General features: G+C 40.4%; 1 protein-coding gene across 3 annotated transcripts in view; it reads right to left on the bottom strand.

Moving 5' to 3' along the window:
• GSK3B (glycogen synthase kinase 3 beta) overlaps positions 1–12,288 on the bottom strand; it is a 143,923-nt gene that overhangs the window by 51,186 nt on the left and 80,449 nt on the right. For all 3 annotated transcript variants that reach the window (XM_090150235.1, XM_031613116.2, XM_090150232.1), the window contains exon 4: positions 793–903. In XM_090150235.1, coding sequence (XP_090006361.1) covers positions 793–903 — 111 coding nt within the window. The remainder of the gene's footprint in view (positions 1–792; positions 904–12,288) is intronic.

The raw sequence follows: 12,288 nt of genomic DNA, 5'->3' as shown, positions 1-12,288 counted from the left end.
TTGTATGTTATCTGTGTGCCACGTTAACAAGTTAAACTCAAGTTAACAACACTGGACTCAGTGATCTCTTCCAATACTCTATGATTCCGTGACCTTCTGTTAGCACACAAATTGTGGTCACCACAGTACATGAAATAGAATTATGAGACCCAGATGCATCCCATATTGGACAAAAAATGAAGTTTTATTCATCTTTAATTACTGTACAAAGGACAATAAAAGATGCAGACAGCTAAAGTGAGGCTTTGAGGCTAAAATGTGCATAAAAACATCTCCTGCTCTTCAACACAAGTGGTAAAGCCAAAGAGCTCCATGTATAAGGAAGGGGACAAAAGCACACCTTTCATTCCTTCATCAGAGGCACAGGACCTCTCAGTTAGTTATCAGGCAAAGGAAGAAGATAACAAGAGAATTCCATTCTTCCTGACATTTTCTTTAAATTTTTGATCTTTGTACTATTGTGTCATCATCATCTCTGAAAGCTGAAGCTGGGAATCTAGCTGGTGTCAGACTCTAAGCTATATGAAAACAAAACACCCCACACTTCCCAGCCCTCCCCCTAACCATTCTGAGATTTCTGTAAAGTGAGAAATCAGGTGCTGAAACTTAAGCCTCTTGCCTCTACTCTTCCTTCACTCTAACAAATATACTTTCTGATCTTTTTTGTTTCTTGCCTCAAGACACACATACTTCTAAAAACTTCAGAAAACTAATTATGTGAGAAAATAGGTATTCAGAGAGTTTGTTCCTATAATATACCTCTTCATCTAACCACAGTTATTAGTTACCTACCTTGACATAAATCATAGGGAGTGTCTGTTTGGCCCGACTATAATGTCTGGCAACTCTGTATACTGTTTCAGGAACATAGTCCAGCACCAAGTTGAGGTACACTTCATCTTTCTGCAAGAGAATAGAAGAAAAAAATCAATCAATAATTATTTTGAAGCATAAAGAACAGTAAAAGCATTCAAAAAAGCTGACAGGTTGAGAAACATCTTTAATAAGTGAGCCAGCAAATTGTCTTCCCTTTAGGCTTAGCACTGTACTCTAAGTCACACTAATCTATATGGTCTCAACCATAAGGTATCTTCTAATTATAAATAAGGACAATGATGCCCACTCGACATTTTCATTACGGGACACCGCCTTGAAATATTAGTCTCCTTCCCTGGGGAAACTCAAGGGCAAACTTAGAATTCCCAAACTCACACCATACAAATACACTTTAAAAATGTTTAAAAACACCACATATTTTAGAAATGTTGCTTTAATCTTAGTGAATTCCTAACAATTAAGAGATTAGTAATTATAACTGATTACTACTATGCATTCGTAGACAACAAGCTAGTGTTAATATTCATAGTCATTTCTTTAAATAAGCATTTTAATGCCCCAGTTTTGTCCAACTTAAGCCTACCAACTAATTCCTGATAAAACAGAACAAAATAAAAGTGATTCTTGAGTCTGTGTTTCTAACATCTGGAATTAAGTTAGAAGTTTGAGTGAATGTAATACAGAGAAACAACAAAAAGTAGATTTATAATAAGGTACTTTGTTATAGAGTTTGTTAGCAAAAGGAAAGAAGGAACAAAGGAGAATTAAATGACACAGTACTGTAATCACATAGTGTTTAATTGGGGATGGGATTATTTCAGTGGTAAAACAGGTCTTAAAAAGACTTCTGATATTTTAATGCAGTCTTCTGTGAGAAGCATCAGGGCTGCAAATACATTTAATTATACCCCCACCCCCCCACACATTAATTATATCAACCTAAAAAATATGTTTGAAAGCCAGTTGAATTAAGCAGAGGTATACTTCTGTGCTTACTGTGCTTTTCTACAGGAAAAGGTGAGATGGAGAGACTCCACATGGATGACTCTACAGAACTCCTAGGTATTCAGCCTGTCAGTAGGCCCACTGCTTATTGACCTTAACACTGCTCAATTTCAAAACAAACCTCATTCAACTTCAATTTAATAACACCACTGTTACCTAATCACTTAGAGCACAGGGTTGTGTGTACTCTCACCATGTTCTGTTTGAGCAAGTAGCTGGGATCTTGCTGGGGATGTGAACGTTTTGTGGTAACACTGCAATACCTCAAATGCCTGATGTGCAAAGTCTATGGTCATTGGTACTTGACAATAAGCACTGGGACATTCACATCTCAGTAGCTCTCACCAATAGTTCCTAGCAGGCCAAGTCACCATGCAAGACCCTGCTTACAACGCTCTTCCCTTTAAGCACTGTTGCTTAAACAACAGCAGTAACAGCACCCGCGCTGTGTGAATGCTGATGGCCCACTGGCTTGTATCTGCTCTTATTGTAATTGTGCAACATAGAGAAGGAAAAGCAGCACCAGAAAACCTGCCTGCCCTGGGGCCTCCCACCCCTGTCCTGAGAACTGGGTCAAAGCATCACGGAACCTAGGGAACAAGCCAGAACATGGACAATGAGGGACGAGCACCAAAGGAAACACCAAATGGCTCTAGAATTCCACAGGTGTGCAATCACATGAAAAACTCGTCCTACTTGTACTTCAGCACTTTCCCTTCTGCAGCAACTGTTTTTTTTCTCCTTCACTTCCAGGTGATACAAATCCAACACAACATCTACTTGGGACAGAATTTTCATGGTATTATTAATAATACAATATATTCCCTGAAAAATCCACATTAACTTATGCGTAGTGGGGCAAGTTGTACACCAAAAGAGAAAACAGTCTCCTGAAAATGAGGATATGCTTGATTCAGTGTAGATACAACCTGATGAATGTATAGAATGCTCAAACTTAGAGAGCAGCAGTCATATGTGTGACAAGACACTCGACCAAACTCTCTGCTACTGAGGTTGATTCAGAGGATTCATGTTCCATGTATCAAAAAGATTTACATGACAGATTTGACAGAAAAAAAAATGAGTAACAGTGGAATTGTAGTGATTCCATCATCCTCTCACAGTACAAGCAAAAGGAGGTATATACAAATAATATGTTATCACTAAAACCTTCACAGAACTGAGTTATACGAATTAAAGAACTCTGTTTAGTTCGTACCATCTGCTTTACTTCTCTCTCCTCCGTTTTGATTTTTACTTTGCAATCTGTTGGAAACAGGACTACTTCAGTGGCACGATGTGACACAGGCACAAAAAGATTAAAGCACTTCGATGGCAGATGGAGATCTGCCACCCACCCAATCAAATCCCTAAGAGTTTTGATGTTACCCAGAGTACTTGAAGAAACTACATGGGGTTTGAATGCTGCTGTTTCTGTTTAACTGTATGTTACATGTTGAAATGTACACAGGATGGAGCAGGAATATCTTTTCCCCCCGCCAACAAACATGTTACCTAGATCTACATGTCTGATGCATCCAAAACTTTAATATGCAACTATAAAGGCAAGCCTTACAGTGTTAGCTATGTAAGCAGCAACATACTTCACTCCTACCACAAGCAACTGACACTTCAGAAGTGCCCTAAATAGCTATGTTCATGAATTAAAGATGATTTGAGTGTTCTGACCTACCTCCTCCTGATGTTACCTAGTACAAATCTGATAAACACTTAAGAGAACAGGTTTCAAGAACCTGCACCCTTCTCTGTGAGCATGATCTGGACAAAAATAACATCCAAATTATCTGGATTTTCTGAACAAGATTCAGTGTGAGCTAGAAAGCAGTCATGGCCTGACAAGCTCTGAGGATGATGTAATCTGGTGTGCCTACCTCATGCATTCCTCCTAAACACATATTTTTCCAGTGACCCAGATATAGTACAACAGGAAACAGGGCTAGCTCAAAGAGCTCACCAAATGAGGGCAACTGTTTGAGGATCAAGAGAATGGATCAAGGCTTATCTTTCCATTACAGGCCTTTTTCAGACCTCACCACATATTCTGCACGTGACTTATTTCCACACTACTGTTCCAAAATTGCTGGGCTGGGAATCAGTCAAAGTAACCAACCCACCAGGAGCCTATCTCACACATCTACAGAGACCAGAATGGTTTGGAGGAGACTGCATCATAGAAATCATTTGCAGAAAACAAACATAAGATGTTAAATAACACACTTTTTTCTACAGATGTTGGGATTTAGGAGGTTATTAGCCTTCTTCAACAGGTCAAATATTCAGCCACATTTTCTCATGCCTGTTACTCAGGTTGTACTGTTCTATATATACTCTTTCAAAAAAGGGTGTGCAGAGGAGCTGGATCCTGAAATACAGGATCAATGCATTCCATTAGGATTTTGACTTAGCATTGCAATTGTTTACGGTCAATTGTGTCAAATGTCAGGAGTTGTTTTTTGTCACTTGGCAGATAAATTCTCAGCTGACACATGCTGCTTCTGAACACTTAAAAGATTCAGAGCAAAATAACCATGGCCTTGTCACTGAACCAGTCTGTATCTCTCTCAAGAACCAATAACTGAAGCACCATTTCACTTCAGTTGGAAACACTTCACATAAATAAATACCAATACAAACTGTGCCACAGTGAGCAGCACGAGTAGGATGCAGAAACCAAAATGTTGTTGAATCTTTTGTGTCAGAAATCAAAAAGGCTGCAATACAACTTCTCCAGCACATGGATGATAAATACTGCATGGCTGAAGACCCAGTGAAAGTAAAAACACTGTTTTACAAACACATAAAAGGCTACTGGAAGTCACAAATTCCACAATTAAAACTCTTTTGTCCTTCAATCTACAGAAGTAAAACTGTTTAAAGCACCATCCTGCTGACATTCACTATGTTCAATATAAACCATTAGCTACTGAATTAAAAGGCTTGCTCTTCTGGATTGTTCCTGGCAAGGGAGAGAGTAAATCTCTCCTCTGTAAATCTCCCTTCTCAACAAACTTCAACTAACTCTAAATGCTTTCTGTGAGATCTTTTTTCCCCCGCAAATTGCCCATACGGTATTTGGAATGTGTGTATAAAGAACTGCAATTGACATATGTCAGTCCCAGTGCAAGTATGTCCCTTATTCAATACCAACGCAATGATAGAAACCAGTGGTTTCTTAAATGCCAAAGGACAGGCTGAAGGCAAGAAGAGAGCATCATAGTGCATATTCTGAAAAATACATCAATATCTGGCACAACGTCAGAAGTTCCTGTGAATTGGCAGTCCTCCCTTGACTCATTTCAGTCTCCATCAGCTGGGTTAGCAACAATATGGTGGCAATCGTGGGGTTTCCAGGTGTTTTTTCCTCCCCTCCCTTATTTTTCTCTTTCTTTCAAATCCCAACTCATTCCTTTGAGATAGCTTTCAGATGATCAACTGTATGAGCACCACTGAGTAGAAATGAACGACATAGGATTTTTTTTAAACTAAATTTGCATTCAGAAATCCTAAACACAGAACTACACTCTGAAGTTAACTGCTTTTTTTAAAAAGGGCTAATTTACCTTTTCTTACAGCTACAACCAGCACGTACTTCACCCATTCTTTCCAAGCAGAGTAAGAGACACACCTTTCTCCTCTTATCTTAAGTGCTGCCATACTACTTTAAAGATACGAAGCCTTTGGAGCAGCTTTCATAGACAAAGCAAGAAATTTCAGGCTTCTTATTCTAACTACTTAAAAGCCATGACATTCTGGAAAAATCCTTAAATGTAAAAAATGCTGGAATTGACCTTATTCAGATGAAAGAATGGTGACATCCAGTGGCCACATGAGCATGTCTGTACTTGCAGTTTACAACCACATTTCAAAAATACACCTCTACTTTTATTAGCATCACAAATATTAGGTAATATTCCCTCAGTGCCTATGGACAAGTATACCATTCTTTGGGTAAAGAACTGGCTAGAGGGCCATGCCCATCGGGTAGTAGTTAATGGAGTTAAGTCCAGCTGGCGACCTGTTACAAGTGGTGTCCCCCAGGATGGTACTGGGCCCATCTTGTTTAATGTCTTTATTGATGACCTACTGAGGGTACACTCAATCCCCTCATGTAAGTGTGCAGAGGACAGCAAGCTGGGAGGTAGTGCCTGAGGGTAGGGAGGCCCTTCAGAGGGATCTGGATAGGTTGGATCACAGGGCTGAGGTGAATGGGATGAGGTTCAACAAGGCCAAGTGCCGGGTCCTACACTTTGGCCACAACAACCCCATGCAGTGCTATGGGCTTGGGGCTGAGTGGCTGGATGGCTGTGAAGAAGAAAGGGACTTTCTTAACATGAGCCGACAGTGTGCCCAGGTGGCCAAAAGGGCCAATGCCATCCTGGCCTGCATTAGAAATAATGTGGCCAGTAGGAGCAGAGAGGTAATCACCACCCTGTACTCAGCACTGGTGAGGCTGCACCTTGAGTATTGTGTTCAGTTTTTGGCTCCTCACTACACTGTGAGAAGAAAGACATTGAGGTCCTGGAATGTGTCCAGAGAAGGGCAACGAAACTGGTGAGGGGTCTGGAGCACAGGTCTTATGAGGACCGGCTGAGGGAGCTGGGATTGTTTAGTCTGGAGAAGAAGAGGCTCAGAGGAGACCTTACTGCACTCTACAACATCCTGGAGGGAGGTTGTGATGAGGAGGGGTTTGGCCTCTACTCCCAGACAACAAACAAGACCTGAGGAAATGGCCACAAGTTGTACCAGAGGAGGTTTAGGTTGGACATAAGGAAGAACTTTTTCTCTCAGAGTGGTCAGGCACTGGAATGGCTGCCCAGGGAGGAGGTGGAGTCGCCGTCCCTGGCAGTGTTCAAGAGGCGTCTGGATGAGGAGCTACGAGATATGGGTTAATGGCTTGCGGTAGCAATAGTGATGGGAGGATGGTAGGACTAGATGATCTTGTAGGTCCTTTCCAACTTTGTAAGTCTATGATAGAATTTCAGAAATTATGTGGGTCCCATGCCTTCTGTTCCCACATCTGTCAGAAAATTCCCAAACTGACTTAATACTATCCTTCAGCAAGATACACTCTGAGGCAGGAGATGCCTATCAGACCAGCTGTAATGGCAGCATAACAACAGAAATCAGGCCAATCAATATAATTCACATTTAAGATCTTACCTGGATCTGACTCTAAAATAGTTGTTGAATCATTTGAAGAGACTACATTTAGGTGATGTTCTAAGCCTTGTGTTCTAAGGCAACACTTTCTTCCCTTCATTGAAAGTTTTCTGTCATAGTTTTTCCCACATAAGACAACATTAAGGAAAAAGATCCCGCCTGAGGACAATTTGTGAACCCCTGCCTATCTTGTTTATTCTACACCCTCTAAAGTTCTTAGGATTTTTGTTTTAATTCCAAGGGTAAATATTTCTATGAAGATGGAAGGAGCCTCCTACTATCTAAAACATGGAACTGATTTGTGATCTTTGACACAAGTGATCTTGTGGCCATTTGAATCACATCTTCCAGACATTATGCTACAGGCTGGCAACAAATCTGTAGATAGATGAAAATTAGTGGAGAAAGTTGGGCTGACTGGACTGTCCTGCATACCTTGCCATGAGAAAGAGAATCATAGAATGTCTTGGAAGAGACCTCAAGGATCATCAAGCTCCAACCTCCATATCTAATACTAGACCAGGCTTCTCAGAGCCCCATGCAACCTGGCTTTGAACACCGCCAGGGATGGGGCATCCACAACCTCTCTGGGCAGCCTGTTCCAGCACCTCACCACTCTCTTCGCAAAGAACTTCCACCTGATATCCAACCTGAATCTTTCCTCCTTCAACTTAAAACCATTTCCCCTTGTCCTGCTGTTATTTACCCTTTCAAAGAGTTGACTCCCATCCTGTTTGTAGGCTCCCTTTAGGTACTGGAAGGCTGCAAGGTCACCCCCAGCCTTCTTTTCTCCAGGCTGAACAAGCCCAGCTGCGAGGAATGGCTAGAACTAGTGGAAGAATGACCTGAGAAGATAAAAAGTGACTCACCAGGCATAGTAGACAGTTAATAAACCCAGTGAAATCCGAGCTTCCCATTTCCACAGCAGGCACTGTCCACACTGAGGATTCTGCTGCCTACTGCAAAGCCCTGCTGCAGAGGGCCATAACTGCAATTTCTAGTAACAAAACCTACTAAAAACCAGAGACTGCTCCTAGCTATAGCTAAGGAAATTCCAGCACGTTGCTAGCCCTAGTAGCAGTAACTGATAATCATTATCTGATGACTGGTGCCCTTTTTGAAACAAGTGTGGCGGGCCTCAGGCAAGGATTTAAGATACCAATATCACAAACTCATAATAATTGGCATTAATTGTTTCTTTGTTGACAGCACAGCAGATCTGCCAAGGATTAAATGGATCACAGTGACTAAACTCATCTGTAGCAACAGCCTTTCAGTACTTGATTGGGCTGGTGAAAAGCATTCTCTGTTTATTTGCAGTTGAACTCAAGGCTCTATCATTTGCGTATACTGCACAAAACCAAGGGTTTTTTTTGCAAGAAAGGATGGTGATGTTCATGCCTCTGAAGGTGGAGGATGCACCTCTGACTAGCAGGGATGTGAACCTAAAGAAGTAACAGCTGTTCAGCAAGGCCCAAACTTTCAAATCAGCCAGTCACTCCCATCCAAATTTCTTCTTTGTAGCTTAGTAACCTGCTGTCAAAGCACAGTTGAGAGGAGCACTGAGCTGCACCTACAAACTGCTGCTCATCATGCCCTGCACATTAATTTTAAACCTCAGTCTATGGGAGAAAATTTCTACCCTGAGTTTGCATGGACTTTCAGCTGCAAGCTGTTACATTAAGGCTAAATAAGATTAAAGATCAATTAAAAGATGCAGATGGGCCAGCTCAGCCTCCAGAAAAGAGTGAGCATATTGCATATTTATGATCTTTCAAATACACTTTGATGACTCCGAATAACAAGCCACCTTGATAAGAAAAAAAAAAGCTACATAACCAGAGACACAATTACCCAACAAAACCAGTATCTAGTTTACTTTTATACAATTTGATGCATGAAGAAATCTTTCCAGTGACCTCTCCCCCTCTTTTGGACATGGATCCAAACACTCAAAAACATCCATACAAGAAAACTTGACAGTTAGGAAATACCACCAAGAGGTATCCAAACCAGAAATACAGAGGAAAAAGAATGTGGATTAGGAACTCTTATTTCAGGTTTTACCAGGCTGAACAGCTTAATTCAGCAGCAATTGATCTCAGAAGTTAGTCTACAAAACATCTGACTACAAAACATTGGGAAATACTTGCAGCACAGAAGCCAACAGGAGTAGTATTCAGTCTATCCACGTCCACTCTTAGAGCATGGCTCAAAAGCTCTGTGCTGCTGAAACCTAAATAGGGCAGGCTGCAAGACTACTCCACGCTTCACTACAACATTTACATTTATCTATCATACTATACACAGAGCAGTCCTTGAAATTAAAGGAGCCAAAATCAAACAAAGTGTGACTTCCTAATATGATCTGATCTCCTTGAACTGCCCAAACTAGGTCTCTAGTTCAAGATCACACCATAAAGCAGAATACCAAAACTACAACCAACACAGCAGAGTTGGCTAGCCTACAAACCTGCCCATTTTCACTGAGAAATGCCTAGAAAATCAGAAATCACAAAACTACACATGGAAAAGACTTGCTGCTACTTCTGTAAAGAGAACATTTCACAAATCAATCTACTAGTTAGTTGTTCTTTCCTCCCCTCTATTTCTTTCCACTACTCATAATTACAGGTTTTAGACCACCAAAAAGCACAGTGACAAAAGTCAGTGCTCTGCTATCAATCATCTCATAAAGCCTCAGGAAAAAAAGAAATCAGAGTCTACTCTGGAAAATTCATTAAGGTAATCTTTTGGAAGAACTGAGTTATCCAGCGGGTCTGATGAACGTCTGCAAACTTACAGGAAGAAGGAACTGAGGCATATATAGTTTACAGAAACAACTTCAATGCCATGCCTGTCAACTGTCTTATTAAAGTATATTATATGTTCTTTGTGAGTAATCTTAAACTGGAAATTATTAGTCAAACATGATTAATGTATAGCCAGTACGTAAACCTATATATGCAAAGGAATATATGTATAAATATGCATACATATAAGTAAGCATATACAAGCACACACATATACTTTATGAAGATGTTTGTATATCTATATAAAGGTAATAAAACTCCAAAGATGCTCAGAAATGGGGGATTCACACAGACACAGAAAACAAAGGAGAAGGAATCAAAACTTTTTACTATAAGAACTCACTGCTGCTAATGCTGGATTGCTTTCGGCAAAAGCAGGAATGAAACATAAGCAAATGGAAGAACCTCTATAAAGTAGCTATAGGTTTGATGCAGCAGAAGAGTAGTCCCATTATCAAGTGTTACTTGGAATTTATTTAATATTTTATCTATTTCCTGTTGCTTCAAGTTTTCTAACAAAAAAAGTAATTGTCTCTTTTGCAAGAATGAAGTCAGTTTTAAGGTTGCCTCATTCCCAAAAATGCCTAGTGCCTAAAAATGAACTGATTATTCAGCACATGGCTTTCAAAGAGTACCAAGAGTATCTGTCTAAATAGACAGAATCTGGACATAAATTTAAGCTTCAAAAAAAAAGAACAAAAAAACCCCAACCAAAACTAAAAGAACCAAACAAAAACCTCTGGGCTCAGAGACCCAAGCAGCAGGGAGGCAAACGGAGAGAAGTCCAAGCACTCTCCAACTTGGACCAGCAGGTGGAACAATCATGGCAGCATGAAAATGTTTAATATGTAGGTACTAAAATTAAGTTCACTGTCAAACTGTTTAATTAAAGAGATCAGCAGTTAGTTACATGTGAAACATTTCTGCCATACTTAGCTTATAATCTGTGTTTAATCTATGCTAAATTCTATATGAAGACAGACTAGAATTGCAAGCCACACTCATCACTTCAGAACCCTGACCTGCTGCTATCTAGAGCTTTTCCCAAACAGCAGATGACAAACTAATTTGCAGTTAGCTCCATGTACTGCTGCCAGCATGGAAATACTCACAAGCCATTATGTATCATTCTGCACAGAACTGCAAAGAGACCTTGCAACCTGAACACTGCTGTTGATGCTGGTGCTGGGTGTACTTACACCCTAGGCACTGGTTCCCATTTGCCCCATTTTGCAGCGAGGTGGAAGTGGAAATTTCAAAGGTACAGAGCAGAGACATGAACAAAGAAGAATGGAAAAGAACATGAAAAAAAAACTACTCCCCAAAGCATTAAGATTCACCTGTAATGGACAGAGAAAAACAAAAACTAGCTTTGCCAAGAATTAGCCATGTGGAGTTGAAAGAGCTAAGTATAAAATCCAGTCTCAAGCTCAACATTAAGTTAAAGATTTACAAAAGACTTTTACTTAAGTTATTATTAGACAAAGACTCCTGGAACAGCATTCTGAAATTTTAACATCTCCACTGTTGGCAGAAGATTTCTGAAAGACATTAGATAAGGCAGCTGTCTTCTGCTTGTCTCATGAAGTTCTACTTCACTCTGGCTAAGTTACAAGCTGCTTAAAAGCAGAGCTATAACCAAGCCTTCCTTCATGGTACTTCTTTCCTTACACTCATAATGCTTAAAGAATTTCTGATTATATGCTAAATGATCACTATATATTTGAAAAACCACCACCAGCACACTACCACCAAATGAACAGACATAAAAAAAACCTGGAAATATTCCCTCTACTTTTGTTTGATAAGCATGGTAAAATGGTAAGTTTAAAAAAAAATTGGGGGGGGGGGGGGAAGGAAAAAATATCAGATTTCTCCCTGACTCTCACAGGCTGGTTCTGCAAGCTTTCCATAGGCAGAGGCAAGCTCTTCTAGAGTTCCCCCTCTGTGCACTGTATAAGACTGCAGAGACCTGCCATCAAGTCACCCTGAGAGTGCCACCTCCTTTCCTAAATACTGCTTACAAGGAGTGAAGGCTATGAAGTGCTTTCTCTCCCCCATTCTGCCAATCCACTGCATGGCAGCCACAGTTAATACTATTCCTATTGCTGTCGGCTCAGGTATACAGTACCTTGGAGCACTGCAGACACACAACTACATACATATATATATATGTACAGGCTCCCACAGGCAGTGGACAAAACTCCAAGCTGCCAGAACTCACGAAGTATTTGGATAACACTCTCAGACATAGGGTTTAATTTTTCTGTGGTGCTGGGTGGAGCCTTATGATGATCCTTACGAGCTCCTTTCAACTTGATATATTCTATGATTCTATGAATCTGCTCCTCCTTCTAGAGCATATGCATTCTGACAAATGTTACAATCGTGGGAAAGGGTACAGGAGCATCCAGAGACTGGGTCTGTGAAACGTCATATAAGTTGTAAAAAT

The sequence above is a fragment of the Phasianus colchicus genome, chromosome 1, assembly GCF_987193195.1.
Source record: "Phasianus colchicus chromosome 1, bPhaCol1.hap1.1, whole genome shotgun sequence".
NCBI lineage: Eukaryota > Metazoa > Chordata > Aves > Galliformes > Phasianidae > Phasianus > Phasianus colchicus.
Note: the sequence above shows the minus strand (reverse complement) of the source record. Positions and strands in the feature narration are given on the sequence as shown.